Raw genomic sequence first — 18793 nt, 5'->3', positions numbered from 1 at the left:
CTTAGTTTCAATTCTCTTTTCAGTCTCTTTCTTTTTCTTCATAGAAGCTCTTGCTTCATGGTATCAGAGCCAACATCCCGCGTCAATGGCTGGAAATCAAGAACAATCACATTCTTCTTCTCAAAGTCATTCCTGCTCTTTTTCTTCTCCATAGCAAGCTTTCAGTCACAGTCCTATCAAACTAGATAGTAATAACTATCTATTTTGGAAAGCTCAAATCTTGGCGACAATTAGGGCTTTCAATTTGATCTCCTTCATCAACAAATTAGAAAAATCTCCAGTCAAATATTTACCGGATCCAGATTCTGGTGATCCTAACGCACAGAAAGTAAATTAAGAATATCTAGCCTGGCTCAAATCAGATCAGTTACTCCTAGGATGACTTTTCTTTACAATTGACAAAGAAGTTCTAGCTCAGGTGATTAATTGTGAATCCTCAGCAGAGTTATGGTATGTTCTTGAGAATTTATATTCTTGGAAAACTATTGTCAAACCTTTTCAGTTAAAACAACAATTAAGATCTAGCAAGAAAGGTTCTCTATCTTTGAATGACTATATCTTGAAGTTTAAAAAATAGGACATGCTCTTGCTACAATTGGTGAACCAATCAATGATGAGGATCTTTCATTGGCTTCTTAGTCTAATTATCTATCAAATGGATGATATTAACCTAGAGAAGGTTCAATACTTATTGTTGATGTATGAAGACATGTTATCTCTTAAGAATTCTTTTTCATAGTCAGCCCTAAATTTTGAAGGTATAACTCCGATGCATGCAAATGTTGCATCTCACTGGTCAAAGAATGGCACTGGTCTTATTACCAGTAGAGGAGGTTTTTCTAACGAAGGGGTAGAGGTTGAGGTAGATCTAACGCTAGAAAAATATATTGTCAATTGTGTGGGAGACCAGGTCATTTTGCTGGAAAATGTTACCATAGGTTTGACAAAAATTTTCAATGTTTTCCTAGTCAAAATTTGGCAGAGGAGGATTGTCTAAATCTGATTCAAGAGCTTATCTTGTAGCTCCTAGTAATCCTAGTGAAGTATTTCTAAGTGAGACCGGTTCTATTCAAGGTTCTCATTATAACAATTCTTTGGATAATCAATTTACTTCTTCAGCAACTTGCAGTGATCCTTCTTGGTTTGTTGTCATTGTACTGGGTGATGCATGCTAAAATTTTATATATCCAACAAATAAAAATCACTAGCCTGGGATTAGGATAGCTGACTCATATTTTGTGTGCCACGGTGTATTTGTTGTAAAAGAAATAGATGTGCTCTTGAGAGTTTCATTTTCTGTTTAAATTGTCATGATCTCTAGTCTTCGCTTTTGGTTGAGGGAAGATGCTTCTTGTTGCATGTATTCTGTGTACAGTTTTTTTTGATCCTGCATTGTATATATTGGAAACCTGAGGTTTCCCCCCCTAAGGCGGTTGTTCTATATACTTGTCAGGAAGACAAGGAATTTACTATTTTTATTTTCTTTTTGCTTGATAGAATTAACTGTGTTTCTTTGCATGTGGTGCAACTTCTGGCATTCATGTGAGAAACCTGACGCAACAAATTCATATATAAATTATTAAGTAGCCCTTTTAAATGATAAAAGAAGATTTTAAAAATTTTGTTTTTGAGTTGATGGTTGGATGATATGTGGATATTCTCCTTGTTTTGTGGGACGGCAGTGCATCTTCTGCAGGAGGCCTTGTGGCTACAGATCAGGGTTCTTCTGTGCCCCCTTCTTCAGTGGGGCAGAGGGGAAAAGATTGTCAGAATGTGTTGTTTCTATTGGACATGAGTGCTATCCCTTTCTCTCTCTTTTCTGAAGGTGTTGCAAATATTTGCTCAGATACCTTATATTGTAATGGACTCTGAATCCTTGAATATATATTCTTTGAGGTAGCTTGTTGTCTGATGGACATTGACATGTCTCTGCGTACTTGTTGACATGCATTGCATACCAATATGTAATCCTAGTAGATGAATACCTCACATTTAAGTACAGTTATAGGGCATAAGTGGAATCTGATTTCTGGTGTTGTGCTGTGTTTATTCCTTGGCTTGGTTTAGATTTGTTATAAATTGGATATATTTATCACACACAGTTTAATATAATCTGACGCTCACTGCACTGTTTCTTTTCTTCTCTTTTTCTCTTTTGATGTCTACTCTAGCAAGTCCCGCCATTCGATGTACCAGAACTTTTAGCATATTTAGTCAGGCAATCTGGACCATTCTTGGATCATCTTGGCATTAGTAGAGGTAAGTAATGCTTTTGGGTTTTGTTTTTGCTTTTGTGGTGCTCTTGTTTTAAACCAAAGCTATACCTCAATTGAACAACTGTCATTGAATCTATGTATTAGATACATGTATATATTATTCTTTTTTTTGTTGTCCTTGTACTATCCTGTAGCATGTATTTCAATCATATTTCTAGTGAGGATCTATGTAATCTCATATTTAGCATGTGACCAAACATTTGCTTAGCAATCATAGGTGGCCTATGATGAACATCAAGAGTTCTGATTATTCTAGGCAACAACATTAGTCACAAGACTTAAATCTCCTTAGGTGGGTTCAGCTAACGAGTTCTAGCTTTTCACCCATTTCCATTTATGGTCATTTTTTTTTTTTTTTGGCAATGCCATTATATCATATATCATGTTGAGTATTTTCCATTAATTTTCTTTAGTCTTTCTTCATTTTTTTTGTCATGAATTCTTTCTTTCCATCCACTTGCCTATCAGGTGCTTCTATTGGTCTTTTTCCATATCCAATCACATGTCAAGAACATCTTAATCTCGTTTTGTGCATCTTATCTTTAATAGGTGCCACATCAACCTTATGATGTATAATCTTATATCTAATTTTGTCCTTTTTCTTGTATGGCTATCTATTGATCATAAAATCTTCATTTCAATTGCATCCATATTTTGCATGAGTTGATACTTAATTGCCCAATATTTTGAGCTATCTAATAAAAATGGTCTTATCATTGTTTGATAAAATTTTCCTTTTAGCTAAAGGGATTTCACAGTTGCATAATTCTAATTATTTTAGAGGTTTTATAATTTCAGTTATGTAGGATTTTTCTTTTTTGGGGGCTAATATTGAAATTAAGGCTGGGGACTGACAGAAAATACAAAGATAGGGGGGCTAGACCCCTACATATGTCAGCCATCAAAGCAACAGAACTAAACCATAGGATTGGGGTGCAACTGAACAAATAGAAACATCATGCTCCATCTCACTTTAGAGAATTTTGAAAGTCACATCACCACCAGGGCTTCATTTTCTATTTTATGATTTTGAATGCCTTTGCAACGCTTTCTATCCAATTGAATTCTCCATTTTTCGTGCATTCTATGATGGGGCCATGATGATGTTGGACCTTTTAATAAACTAATGATAGAAGGTATATAATTCATGAAAACTCGTAATGTCTTGGATAGACTTTGAAATAGGCCAATCTACAATGGCTTGGAGCTTCTAAGATTAGCAATTACCCTTGAGGAGACAATGAATCCTAGGAAGACAACCTTATCCGTAAAGAGCTTACACTTTTTGAGAGTGGCAGAATGGCTCTTTTTCCTAAGCATTGGACATACTTGAGTAAGATGTTTCAAATGTTGTGCACTGGTCTTGTTATAAATGAGTATGTAGTCAAAGCAAACAACTAGAACCATTCTATAAGTAGCTTAAGTTAGGGATGAGCTGGCCCAGGCCCATAAGAAACCCTGGCTTGTCTCAAGAGCTCACATAGGGTGAGCTGAGTCAGGCCGGCCCATTAGGCTCACGGATGGTGAACTTGAACGACTGAGCCTAGCAAAAGCTCATTGAGCTAGCTCGATTTTGAAATCGTTTTAAAGTTACTTTAAAAAATGATATTTTTTTATTTAATGAAAATGATACAAAAATATTTTTTAAAATACAAATTCCACTTACAAGTTAGTAGTTAAAAAGTTTGAAAATTCCACTTGGAAGTAGTTTTCTCTTTATAGTTTTTGATAATCCAATTCCAATTACACTTTTAAAATTATTTTAATTTATATAAATATTTAAAAGTTATAACAAATATTTTGTCATTTTAGTAGTTGATTTGAAACTTGACACATTAAAATTGTATAACTGATCATATGGTAATGTTTATGTACTTTTTATTGTTATTGTGTTATGTTTTCTTATAATCTATAATTTTTAAAGTAGTAGACTTATTAAATTATATATAAAAAATTTAAAATCAAAGTTGCAATATAAAAGATTATAACTTTTTTATTTTATTTTTAAAGCTACATTTATTAAGCTGGCAAGAGGGGCCTGAGCTGAGCGGGGCTTTTTCCCAGGCCAAGCCACTAGCCCAACCTTGTTGGGCTTGGCTCTGCCCAACCTACCTAGAGAGATGGGCTTCCTAACCCGTTCGAGGACCCTAGCTTAAGTGTTTGGATCATTGTTTGCTAGAAGTTATTGAGTGCATTGGATAGTACAAATGGCATGACTAGCATTCATAAAGGCCATCTTTCATTCTGAAGGCAGTCTTCTATCCCTAGGCAGATTTTGATTTGATGATAATTGTGGAAAAGAGAAAAAGAAACAATGTTGAACAAGATAGAAAGTAGAGAAAATCTTTTTTAGGAGTAGAACTTTATATTAGCTCTAGTATCCTTCCATTGAAATTTATAGTAAGCTGTACAATAATTAAGCCTAAAATAAAGACTTAAATAATAGCTAATTACATTTAATCACATGCTAATTGATAAATCTTCTTTCCTTGATTTATGGCAAATATTTCTTCCTTGATTTATGGCAAATTTTCTTGATTTATGACAAAGATACTTTCCTTGATTTATGGTCTTGATTCACAGCACTTCCTCTCTTCCTCTCAAGCTGGTGAATAGACATTGTCCATTCCCAACTTGGCTATAATCTTGTGGAAGACAGGACTAGGGAGTCCCTTGGTTAGAATATCAGCTAATTGGGATTCATTTGGTATATAGGGAGTACAAATAAGCTCTCTGTCTAGTTTCTCTTTAATAAAATGTCGGTCAACCTCAATGTGTTTTGTTCGGTCATGCTCTATAGGACTGTGTGTAATGCTGATAGTAGACTTATTATCATAATAGAGTTTTATAGGGCTGTCCCACTTGAGTCCCAAGTTTTCAACAATAATTTTCATCCATAGCAACTCACATGTACCTTGTGCCATTGCTCGAAATTCCAATTTTGCACTCGACTTGGCCACAACAGTCTGCTTTTTACTCCTTTAAGTAACTAGATTTCTTCCCAAGAAAGTGCAATACCCTTTGGTAGACCTCCTATCAACCATTGAACTTGCATAATCTGCATCGGTATAGGCCTCTAGGGTAAGTTTAGCCTCTTTTTTGAACAAAATTCCCTTTCCTAGGGTTCTTTTGAGGCAGTGCAGAATTCTATAGATTGTTTGTAGGTGAAGCTCTTTGGGTTTGTGTATAAACTGACTTACTATGCTCACTGCATAGGCTGTGTTTGGCCTTGTGTGAGATAGATAAATCAACTTGCCAACTAATCTTTGATAGACTTCTTTATTGATATCCTTGTCTCCCTTTGCTTCTCCTAGTTTGTGATTAGGATCAATCGGGGTGTTGGCTGGTTTGCAAGCCATTTTCCCTGTGTCCTCAAAAGGTCAAGAATATACTTGTGTTGAGATATGAATATCCCATGCTTGGATCATGCCACTTCAATACCTAGAAAATATTTTAAATTCCCTAGTTCCTTGATCTCAAACTCCTTAGCCAAACATCTGCCCAAGTTTTGCCTCTCCTTTTCATCATTTCCTGTCACTATAATGTCATCAACATAAATAATAAGACTTGTGACAAAATCTGAACCTGAGTGTTTTATGAATAGAATGTGGACCCCTTGGCTTGGTTTGTAACCCATAGCTAGCATTACTTTGGAAAATCTCTCGAACCAAGCTCCAAGTGATTGTTTTAGGCCATATAGTGTTTTCATGAGTTTACAAACCTTGGTCCCAGGTCTGTTTTTGTTGAATTCTGGGGGTATGTCCATATAAATTTCCTTCTCAAGGTCTCTGTGTAAGAAAACATTCTTCACATCAAACTGTAACAAAGGCTAATCAAAGTTAATTGCTAGGGATAAGAGAATTCTCACCGTGTTTATTTTGGCTACCGAGGAAAAGGTTTCTTGGTAATCTATTCCATATGTTTGGGTATAACCCTTAGTTACCAACCTAACATTGTATCTTTCAAGTGTCCTATCTACTTTATACTTGATTGTGAAGACCCTTTTGCATCCAACAGGTTTCTTTCCTTTTGGTAAATCCACAATTTCCCATGTATTATTCCTCTCAAGAGCCTGCATTTCAACATTCATGGCATTTTTCCAATTTTCACAATTTAAAGCCTCTGATAATGTGGTAGGAATGGATGCTGTGTGTATATTTGTAATAAAGTTTCTATGAGATGGAGAGCATCTTTTAAGGGATATAAAGTATGAGAGTGGATATAAGGGATGTTTTGTGCACACTCTAATTCCTTTCCTTAGTGCTATAGGAAGGTCAATATCAGTTATTGAATCAACATTAGAAGATGAGTCAATAGATGTTACCTCATTTCCATACATTGGAACTGATGATAGGTGCAGCCTTGGTTCGGGTTTTGGATTATTTCTTCTTGAATAAATTTGGAGAAACCATTTGTCAGTGGTGGTCTCCTCCCCGGCAGTTTGGAGAACAGGTTGGAGGGAGGATTTAGAGTTCATGAACTTGTGAGGTAGAGTCAAATGCAGGTTCGGTCAGTAAGTCAAGGGAAGGTTCAAATGCAGGTTGTTCAAGTAGAGGTTTAGGAGCTGGAGTTGGTTGCAGAAAGTTAGGAAGGAGCAACTCATCCTTATTTTCCACACTTGAGGTCTCCCTTTGAAGAGAAAGGTGAGTAAAATAGGGTTCAATTTTAACAAAGGTAACATTCACAGAAACCAAAAAATTTTTAATCGGAGGATGATAACATTTGTACCCTTTTGTGTAAAAGAATAGCCCACATAGACACACTTAAGAGCTCTAGGATCCAACTTCTCTCGATGAGGGTTGTGAACATGAACAAATGAAGCACACCCAAATATGGTAGGACTAAGTTGATTTGTGGTAGGAAGAGCAGGATAGAAGTGGGATAAGACTGCCATTAGAGTTTGAAAATGTAACACTCGAGAGGGTAATTGGTTTATGACATGAATGGTTGTGAGGACAGGTTCTTCCCAAAATTGTTTAGGTACACCCAAATATGGTAGGACTAAGTTGATTTGTGTAGGAAGAGCAGGATAGAAGTGGGATAAGACTGCCATTAGAGTTTGAAAATGTAACACTCGAGAGGGTAATTGGTTTATGACATGAATGGTTGTGAGGACAGGTTCTTCCCAAAATTGTTTAGGTACATTTTTGTGAAACAACAATGCCTTAGTAGTATCTAGGAGATGGTTGTTCTTTTGTTCTGCAATCCCATTTTGTTGAGGGGTAGAAACACATGAGGATTCATGATAACTCCCTGTTGAAGGAAATAGTGGGAAAGGGTTTGGTTGAAATAATCCCTTGCATTGTCTGATCGAAACCGTTTGATTTGTGCCCCAAATTGATTGTGGATCATAGAAAAAAATTTGGGAAGAATATCACTCGCATCAGATTTAATTTAAGAAGAAAGACTCATGTAACCCTTGTGCAATCATAAATGAATAAAACAAACCAGTGCCCCAGAAACATTTGGAATGGTTGATGGACCCATATATCACTATGAATTAATTCAAAAGGAGTAAGACATCTGTTATTACTAGTTGGAAAAACAGCATGTCTATGTTTAGCAAACTCATAGACATCACAATGAAACTCTCTAATATCAAGGTTTTGAAACAACGAAGGGAACATAATTTTAAGAGTAGAGAAAGCAGGATGTCTTAGCCTGTAATGATGCATCCAAATAGTATCCTTGTGGGGTATATGTGGTTCTGAAAGACATGTTAAAGGGTTGCTTCCACCTACTAACATGTAATTTCTTAGATTTCTCAAGGTAGTATAAGCTATCCCGTTCTTGAGCATGTCCAATCATCAGTCTTGAGTCCTTGTCTTGAAACTAACAGTAAGACGGAAGATCTCTACAATTAGTGTCATAGGATAGCTTGGATATGGAGATTAGGTTGGTGGACAGTTTAGGCACATGAAGGACAATTTTTAGGGTCAAGGAAGGGCTAATTTTAATCTCTCTTATTCCCGCTACCGTGATCAATGAACCATTAGTTGTAGCAATTTTTCGATTGCTAGAACAGGGTGAGTATGAGAGAAAAAATTGGAAAGAAGGAATCATATGGTCTATGGTTCTAGAGTCAATAATCCATGAGTCTTTTAAGAGATGTATCAAAGGCATTTAAAGCATGTGAAATCGGGGTTTTACCTAATTGTTGCAGTGAGCATGTACTTGAAAAGGGTGGTGCCTCAAGGGTACTTAAAAAGTATCGCATCCTTTCAATCTCCTCCTTGTTGAATTCTTTTGGTTCATGGGATTGTTTTTCCTCTTGTGGAGTTGCCATATTAACTTTCCATTGGCTCTTATGCTGATGTTGTCCACCTCTATGTCACGGCACACTTGTGAATGCAACTACTCCTAGCCTCGATCTAATTAGGAGTGGGTTTCGATCAGCACAAAATGAAACAGAGCAAGGGAGGGAGAGAACAAGAGTGAAGAATGAGGGAGAAGAAGAAGAGAGATTGGAGCTAGGGAGGAGAATCAATTCGGATTGTTATCATTCAATGCCTCTTTCTCCAACAAGCCGGAAATATATAACACTGGTGTGAGGGGATTGCTACAGCAGATCCCTTCTCTATGCGGTTATAATCGCTTCTTTGTCCTATTCTAATTCCCCTCCACGTGGGAATCTTCTAGCTAATGCCACTAAGGGAAATTACAGTAGGAAAATAACAGAATTACAGCGAAATGGAAATGACAACAATAAGCAAAAAATAAACCAAGATTGTAACTATAAGGTGTATCAGTCCTCGGTCCCCTTCCGTGACAATTCCCCCCTCCTTACACCTTTCTTGTCCTCAAGAAATGTTGAGAAGACTGGTAGCTCTGGGGTCGTGTGAGCAAGCTAGGCAGGTACTCCCAAGTATCACTTCCTGTTGCACCCCCTCTGCCATTTTACCAATACTTGGATGAGTGGAACCCCTTGATTATGAATTACCTACTTATCCAAAATAGCTTCCGGTTCTTCCAAGCTGTCTTCTCTCTCAAAGATAGTGGGCATCGCGGGGTTCACTTGCTCAGTCCCAACTGTTGCCTTTAACAGGGAGACATGGAAAACTAGATGGATTCGAGTTCCTCCAAAAGCTGTAGTCGGTAGGCCACATTTCCTATCCTTTCCAGTATGGTAAAAGGCCCAAAATATCTAGGGGCAAGCTTTGGGACCCGCTTTTTAGTTTTAGCCTTTAAGTGGTGCTTCCTCAACCTCAGGTAGACCTTCTCCCCGACCTCAAATTCCCTGTCACTTTTCTTCTTATCTACAGCTTGCTTCATCCTATTCTGAGCCGTGGCTAATTCTTGTTTGAGTTGTCACAACACCTCCCTTCTCTGCTACAGATACTCTTCTACTGAGGCTGGGGTGGAGTGTTCTCCTAAAGCTTGTAGTAAAGGGGGCTTATAACCGAAGAGAGCCTCGAAGGGAGACACCTTTAAGGAAGAGTGTTGGTTGGAATTGTACCACCATTGGGCTAAAGATAGCCATCTGTGCCAACTCTTGGGCTGCAAGATGCAGATGCACCTCAAATAATTCTCCAGGCCTTGGTTTACTCGCTTGGTGTTGCCATCTGTCTGAGGATGATAGGCCGAAGACATGTTCAACTTAACACCCAATGCCTTCATAAGTTCTTTCCATTGGGCGCTTGTAAAAACCTTGTCTCGGTTGGAGATAATAGTAGTAGGAACCCTATGCAAGGCTGCCACTTGATCCATGAAAATTCTAGCCACCTCTTGGGTGGTATAAGGGTGGGCCAACCCTATAAAGTGAGCAAATTTTGTGAACTGATCAACCACCACCATGATACTATCTTTTCCTTCAAATCTAGGCAGCCCTTCGACGAAATCCATAGAGATGCTAGACCAAGCTTGCTCGGGCACCGGCAGTGGTTGTAGAAGCCCTGGGTAGGCCACATTCTCAACCTTGCACCTCCTGCAAATGTCACAGCCCAACATAAACCTCCTTACCTCAGCTCTTAATCCGGGCCAATGGAAGAGTTGTTTCACCCATAGGTAAGTATTTTGGATGCCGGAGTGCCCTCCCAATGGAGATTCATGTAGTGACTGCAGGATTTTCTTCTTGAGGTCTTCTCTATTCCCAATGACAATCTTGCCCTGGTACCTCAACATTCCATCCACCAGTGTATATCCTTCAACTTCTTTAGATCCTAGGGCCAGCTTTTCCAGCAGCTCCCTCACGGCTGCATCCCCTTCATAGCTTCTGATCACCTATTGACACTATTCAAGGATAACGGTAGTTATGGCTGCCACACTACCCTTCTCATGACACCTCGACAATGCATCAGCAACCACATTTTCTTTCCCTTTTCGATATTGTATCAAGTAGTCTAATCCCATTAACTTGGCCATGCCCTTCCTTTGCAACTATGTTTGTAATTTTTGTTGTAGTAAAAACTTCAAACTCTCATGATCCGTTTTGATTATAAACCTCCCCGTCTCCAAGTAATGCCTCCATTTGTCAACAGCCATCAGCATCGCAATGAACTCCTTCTCATATATGCTCAGCCCCACATGTTTTGGGCCCAATGCTTGGCTCAAAAAGGCCAAGGGCCTCCCTTCTTGCACCAGGACTGCCCCCACACCTGTTCCACACGCGTCAGTTTCCAGGACAAAGGGCTTACTAAAATCAGGTAGCCCCAATACCGTCACTCTACTCATGGCCTTCTTAAGCTCCTCAAAAGCCCTCTCGGCTTCTAGTCCCCAGCTAAAGTTGCCTTTTTTTAGCAGTTCCGTTAGTGGTTTGCTGAGGACCCCATAATCTTTAACAAACCGCCAGTAATACCTGGTTAGGACTAGGAACCCCCTCAAGGATCTCATGGACTGAGGCCTCGGCCAAGACACCATCGCCTCCATCTTCTTTGGGTTCGTACTAACTCCTCCCTTGGATATAATGTGCCCTAAATATTCCACTTGCCCTTGACCAAATGCACACTTAGATTTTTTAATGAAAAGATGGTTAGACTTGAGGACATCCAAGGTGATTTTGAGGTGAATTAGATGCTGGTTAAGGGAAGGGTTGTAGACTAATATGTCATCAAAGAACACAAGGATAAATTTCCGAAGATAGGGTTCAAAGATTCAATTCATTAGAGATTGAAAGGTGGGCGGGGCGTTGGTAAGCCCAAATGGCATTACCAAGAACTCAAAGTGTCCATGGTGGGTCCTAAAGGCTGTCTTATGCACGTCTTCCGACCTCATCCTAATTTGATGATACCCCAAACGCAAATCAAGCTTTGAAAAGATTTGGGCATGGTGAAGTTCATCTAGGAGGTCTTCCACCAAGGGTATAGGGAATTTGTCTTTAATGGTTATGGCATTAAGTTAGCGATAGTCCACACAAAATCGCCATGACCCATATTTCTTTTTGACTAATAGGACGGGTGAAGCAAAGGGGCTTTGGCTGGGCTTGATAATGGACTGTTGAAGCATTTCCCTAATCATTTTCTCTATTCAGTCTTTTGGAGAGGTGGGTACCGATAGGATCTTTACATTAATGGGTTCGGTATTTGGCTTTAGGTGAATGGCATGGACATACGGCCTGGCGGGGGGTAGGGAATTAGGTTCCATGCACAGGTCCTCATAATCTGCCAGCAGTTCATTAATGCAATTTAAGTGATTTACCTGGTCAGGGAGCTTCCCAGTTGAGCTGATCATCAGGTAGGCCTTCTCGTGCCCTCCTGGATATTCCTCCGAAGTTATGATGGAAAAGAGATTGGCTAGCTGACTCCATTTCCCCTTGAGCACCTTGTGCAACCTCCTTCCTGTTATCATTTTGCATGTTCCAACTTCCTTACCTCCTGTCAGTATCATCCTCCTCCCCTCCTTTTCGAACGACACCTCCATTCAGTTAAAATCAAAACTAATCGGGCTCACTCCCTTCATCCAATCCACCCCCAACACTACATCACATCCCCCTAGTTGTAACAATTTGAGGTCTGCTTCGAATTGTTCACCTTGCATCTCCCAGCAGAACCCATTGCAAGCTGATGTACTCATCACTTGCTGGCCATTGGCCATGGTCACACTCAAAGGGGGCTTACCCATGAGCTGACACCCCAGTTTCTTCGCCGTGCCTTCGTCTAAAAAGTTGTGGGTATTCCCACTGTCAATTAAGACCATTAGGCCTTTCCCTTTAACCTGTCCTTCTACCTTCATTATTTTGCTGTTGGGTACCCCTTTCAAGGCATGGATGGATATCTCTCCATTATCCTCCTGGGCCTTTTCCTCCTCTTCTTCTTTTGTTACTGCTTGTTCAGATTCCTCATTACCTTTCAGCAACAGTATCTGTCTCTTACACTGATGGCCCGCATGGTATTTCTCTCCACACCGGAAACACAATCCTGCCATCCTTCTTGACTCCCTTAGTTGTTCTCCAAAAGAAGTTGGGTTGGGGTCTGTCACCCCTCTCACCCCACTGCTTCCTCTCATCTAATCTCGGTTGGGGTGTCTTCCAGCAGTATTAGATGGGCCTCCTATCACGCCCCTCGTTTGTTGCCTCTGCTTCCTCATTAAGGCCTCCACCACCAACTCTGCAGCCTAGCATTCTTGGAGGCTTGTTCAACTGACCGGGGCCTCAACACCTTCACCATTGGTCTGAGCTCGTCATTAAGGCCGCTTAAATAACTTGACACAAAATAGGCCTCCGCGAGGTGGGGATTATGTTGGATCATGAAGGATCTCAATTCCTCAAAGCATTTCTGGTAGCTTTCCACACTTCCAGTTTGCCTCAGTTTGTTAAATTCTCCCACAATATCCTCCATACTTCTTTCCCCAAACCTTTCGCACACCTTCTCAGAGAATTCCCCCCAAGTGTAGGTCCTTCCCTGCCTAAGGCTTCCTTGATACCAGGCATCCACCATCTCATTGAAATGAACCGTAGCCAGTGGTACTCTCTGCCCTTCAGGGATGCCATACCACTCAAACATCCTTTCGCACTTCCTCAGCCACCACCGAGGATTAACTCCCTCAAAGGTGGGAATGTCCATCCGAGGCATCAGAAATCCTGGGTGTTGATTTACAGGTTTGTCTCGAGCCCTGTCCATCAACCCAGCCAGCTCCTCTTCTGGGTCCGCTTCGATCTCCGAAGTTCTGCGTTCCCGGTTAGTTTCATTCCTTTGTAGGATTGGTTCTGTGTGCTCTCGAAGTGGAAAATCAGGAGACAACCTTACTCGGTTTTGGCGAGCAAACATAACCATGAACTGTTGCATTTGAGCACCCAGTTCGTCCCGCACCCTTGCGATGGACCCTTCCAGCCTCTGCTCCATTTTGTCCATGGAGCTCTCCACTCGTCTGTCCAATGCCATGATCGCCTCGTGGCTACGGGTAGCTCCTAACTCCAGCTTAGGGGTGTTCGCGGTGCGGTTTGGCCGGTCTGAATCATTTTCAGCACGCCAAACCGCTAGTGCGGTTTTTCAACCAAACTAGACCGTTGGTTTGGGTTTGGCCAAACCACACCAAACTAGACTGCATTTGCGGTCTGGTTTGGTGCTATTTACCGTGGTTTGAAATGCTATTTAAAATCACTAAAAAAGATATTTAAAAATGGTAAATAAAGACACAAATATTGGTAAATAAAGACAATTAAATGTAAATAAATAGGAGCAAAAAATAAAGACAAAATAGTGTAAAAAATAAATAGGATGGGCTGCCAATTATTAGATTTTTATAATAATAATTTTTTTATAATTTTTTTTTTATTATTTTCTTGGGCGGTTCGGTTTAAAACCGAACCACAAACTGTCCAAGCCGCAAACCGCGCGGTTTGGACAGAATCCAAATCGTTTTCAACCGCCAAAAAAAAAAAATCGATCGGATCGGTTCGGTTCGGTTCGGTTTAGCCGATTTTCGCGGTGCACCGGTTTTTTTGAACACCCCTACTCCAGCTAGTTGATCCAATTTTGACAATCGGTCATGGCCGAGCTAGCCTGTTGCAGTTGTGCTTCCAAATTCTTCATACGAGTCCCTTCTGCCATTACCGACTTCTTTCTCAATCGGCCAAGGAAAGATGGCTCTGATACCAAATTGTCACGGCACACCTATGAATGCAACTACTCCTAGCCCTGATTGAATTAGGAGTGGGTTTCGACCAGCACAAAATGAAACAGAGCAAGGGAGGGAGAGAACAAGAGTGAAGAATGAGGGAGAAGAAGAAGAGAGATTGGAGCTAGGGAGGAGAATCAATTTGTATTGTTATCATTCGATGCCTCTTTCTCCAACAAGCTGGAAATATATAACACTCGGTGTGAGGGGACTACTACAACAGATCTCTCCTCCATGCGGTTATAATCGCTTCTTTGTCCTATTCTAATTCCCCTCCACGTGGGAATCTTCTAGTTAATGTCACCAAGGGAAATTACAGTAGGAAAATAACAGAATTACAGTGAAATGGAAATGACAACAATAAGCAAAGAATAAACCAAGATTGTAACTATAAGGTGTATCAGTCCTCGGTCCCTTTCCGTGACACTCTATTTCCCTATTCCTTGCTTGTTGGCTTTCCATGTAGCTTCCTGCACATCTCCCCAGTATGCCGTAGTTTATTGTAGGAAGTACACCACATATTCTCACAGTTGTCATTGCCCATGGATTTGAAACCTGTTTTTCCATTTTCTCCTGGTAGCTGGTCCTCCTCCTCCTTGAACTCATAATTTCCTCCTCCTTTTGCGACCATTGCTGAGGCCTCAATTGGTTTGGAGTCTAACACGACACCTCTCTTTCTTTCCTTAGCTATAATAATTGAAATCACTTCATTAAGTGAAGTTAAGTCATCCTTGCCTAGGATTTGAACTCTCACCTGATCGTACTCCACATTTAGGCTTGTAAGAAAATCATAGATGCGATGTTTGTCTATAAAAGCTTTCAAGATGGCTGCATCATCACTGTTCTTCATCTCAATTACCATGTAGTGATCCATTTTTTGCCATAGTCCCTTTAGGAAATGGGCATACTTGGTGACAGTTCTGTTATCTTGTTTTGCTGTAGCTATTTTGTTCTTCAACTCGTAGATCTGGGTTGCATCCTTCACCTTCAAGTAGGTTTGTTGGATAGACTCCCAGACTTTCTTTGCTGTTGACAAAAACATGCAGGTATCACTGATTTCAGGAGCCATGGAACTCTACAACCATGCAATGATCATGAAATCTTCTTCATCCCATGCTGCATAGGCTGGATCTCCTTTCTTTGGTCCGGTTCCTATAATATGGTTAATCTTCCCTTTTTCTTTCAAAACGGTTTGAATCAACTAGGACCATTTAAGATAATTCCTTCCATCCAACCAATAGGCAACATTGATTGGTTGCAGTTCTCCTGAAGCATCATGGGTACTGGTGTTTCCCTTGTATTGTGGGAACTAGCTTCATCAGTGGTGGCTGATATCTTCGATTAATGGGAAGGGCCAAGGAAAGAATGAGAAATAACATACTATTGCAGTAATGAAGGCTACTCGTGATGGCTATCAGTAGTAGCAGAAGAGTAGTCAGCGATGAAGGCTTAGAAAGAAGAGTCCTAGGGTTTCTTAGGTTCTGATACTGTGGAAAAGAGAGAAAAAAAACAATGTTGAACAAGATAGAAAAGAGAAAAAACCCTTTTTAGGAGTATAACTCTATATTAGGTCTAATATCATTCTATTGAAATTTATAGTAAGTTGTACAATAATTAAGGCTAAAATTAAGGTTACAATTAAGGCCTAAATAATAGCTAATTACATCTAATCACATGCTAATTGACAAATCTTCTTTTCTTGATTTATGGCAAAGATACTTTTCTTGATTTATGACAAATATTTCTTCCTTGATTTATGACAAATCTTATTTCCTTGATTTATGACAAATATACTTTCCTTGATTTATAGTCTTGATTCACAACATTAATCACTTCAAGTTCAACTTGGAGAAAATTGTGCCACCTACCATCATATCTAAAATGGGAACAGGAAAATGTTATTTTATTGTGATTTTGTTGATTCCTTGCTATCAACATACGTTCTAGTCCTATTTTTAGCAGTTAAAAGGGTTGGGACAGCACACAGGTCATAATTCTCACAGACGAACTTACCAAGATGTTGATCCACTTGCTGTTCGTATTTCAGCATGCTCACGTGAATCCATCCTATAATGTAGTAAGGTAGGCACCCTATAATGTACTAAGGTAGGAAGGCTTGCACTTGAGACAAAGTCAATAGAATGTTGAATATCATGCAAAGGGAGAAGAAGTTTTGGGGGAACCTGAGGAACACGCCTTGAAATTCCCTTAGTACCTAACATGCTTCTTCTAGTACTCCTTATTGTTCTTCCTTAGGGACTCCCTTAAGTACTCCAACAAGTGCAAAGAATTGTTCATCAATCTCACTCTTGAATTCTTTTGGGCCGATACATTGCAAGCAGTTCTGTACACCATTTCCCCAGACTTTGTTCATAGTAGCAGGTCAGAGTGGTAAGGGATTAAGGTGAATTTTCTTGCACTTAAAAGGTAAAAAGAACATGAGTTGGAGTGATTGAAGATTATTACATCCCAAGCTAAACATCCATGATCTTTTCAAGATAATATTGCACACTGCCCGCGTTTATAGGGAAATGATGTCACACCTAATCACACTAAACGACATCATGTCACAACTATGGAATATGCATCTACCCATGATACATTGCAAGGGATAAGACAAGGAACCAACTCTAACCCAAGGTGAGTTACTGTGGTAGAGGAGGAGTTTACATTAATGCAACTACCAGTATCTATTATGACTTTACAAGATTTGCCAGTGATCTTAATATTAATGTGAAGAATGCTGTTTGAGATTGCTTAGGTTGAGTGAGAATATCTTGACCAACACTTACACGGGTTGTTGAGGCTAGATTTAAATGAGCTTGGCTGAAAGGATTTGACTTTTTTTTGGGGCTAGGAAAAAAGATTTGACTTTACTGCAATTTAAGACATTATCATCAAAGTTGTCATCTAGAGTACCAAATTTGTCCATAGATTTGTTCCCATAAATGCTCCTCATCATTCACTTCTTCAATATCCTAAATGATGGAGAACCTTGTTGGACAGTTGGTAGACATGACCAAATCATTACATCTGAAGTATTGAACTTGTTGGGCCTTACTCTCTTTTGTCGGAGGTATGTTTCCGGATGTGGACCTAGAATATATTTTGTAGTTTGGAGGAGGAACCTAACTAGAAGATGGCCGATTGTTTCAGCATCTCCTGTGTTGAGGTTTAGATACTAGCTCCTACTTTTGGACCAAAGTACAAGCATGGTCAAGAGTCAATAAACCTATTAAGTCTACTTGTCTCCTAAGATTATTGTTAAGGTTTAAACCTACTTAAGGTTATAGACTCATACTCGATAACATTGCCTCCTCATCTTAAATTCGTCAAATTGGGCTGCATATTCTCGTCCAGGCCTATTGCCCTGTCTAAGATTGCTCCATTGGTCTAATAAGTTACTCTTATGAGATGGGGGAAGATGTTTTCCTTTGAGTGGTCCCTTCATTTCTTCCCAATCCATGACTTGAGGTTGATCCCATTTTGCTAAGAGGGCTTTGACACTTCTATAAAGTCTAATACCTTCAGTCGATTTGGGATGGCAAATCTGACCTCTCAATCTTTTGAGAAATTGTACCACTCAATGAAAAGGTCCATGTCATTAACCTTTTTCGTAAGGATTGAGGTGGCCATCAAACGTAGGGGCTTCTAGCTTAACATGTTTTAGGAGTAATTTGTCTTGATAGGTTGGAAAATTATTGACATGTTGATGGTAGTTCCCCTGTTCTGTATCCAGTTTAAGTGGTTCACGTCATTAACTAATTCGGTGAAAACCCGAGGATCAAAGCGGTCATCAAAGGTAGGGACTTCTAGTGTAACATGTTTTAGGTATAACTCATACCTTGCAAGTTTGGCAAAATAACATGTTGATGGTAGTTCCCCTATTGTCTATCGAGACCCCTCGGCCTATTTTGATCTCTATGAGGTACCTTGCCTTCTCTCTTATTATGGTGGTTGCTATTATGGATGCATCACTTTCATCAACTTCAGATGAAGGGGTAGCTCATTTCAAGTGACTAACTGTAGTGGTCAAGGTTGCAACTTGAGCTTGTTGTATCTTGAACACATTGTAGTATTTGAGTTTGTTTCTAGCCAGAAGGTTCTCAGGTTTGACTCCATTGCACTTAGTAGGTATACTGGTTTGAGTAAAAGAAGAAGAATAAAAGGAGAAGCAAGAAATAGGATTTTTGTAAACTAGTGGGACCCAATGCAAAAATTTGGAGAAAGAGGAGAATTGAGGAAGGAGTAGAGAGGGAAGGAATTTGGCAATTAGAATTCCAAAATCATGCGCCTTTGATTACATTAAATTGTACCTATTTATAGCCTCAAGATAAATCAAATTCATAAAGAAAAGAGAATTGGGGAAAAAGAAGAAGTAGGGAAGGAAAGAATTCAGCAGAGGAGAAATCTCAATTCTGATTCCAATATTAATTACCCTTGGGTTGCATCCATCTTATCTATTT

The 18793-nt window shown here is 39.6% G+C and overlaps 1 protein-coding gene across 2 annotated transcripts in view; it reads left to right on the top strand.

The window, feature by feature from the left end:
* The window catches only part of LOC127806000 (digalactosyldiacylglycerol synthase 1, chloroplastic), a 29087-nt gene that overhangs the window by 1556 nt on the left and 8738 nt on the right, over positions 1–18793 (top strand). For both annotated transcript variants that reach the window (XM_052342919.1, XM_052342918.1), the window contains one exon: positions 2172–2259. In XM_052342919.1, the coding sequence (XP_052198879.1) occupies positions 2172–2259 (88 nt within the window). The remainder of the gene's footprint in view (positions 1–2171; positions 2260–18793) is intronic.

Source organism: Diospyros lotus, chromosome 7, assembly GCF_014633365.1.
Source record: "Diospyros lotus cultivar Yz01 chromosome 7, ASM1463336v1, whole genome shotgun sequence".
Classification (NCBI taxonomy): Eukaryota; Viridiplantae; Streptophyta; class Magnoliopsida; order Ericales; family Ebenaceae; genus Diospyros; species Diospyros lotus.
This window is presented reverse-complemented; position numbering and strand designations above follow the sequence as displayed.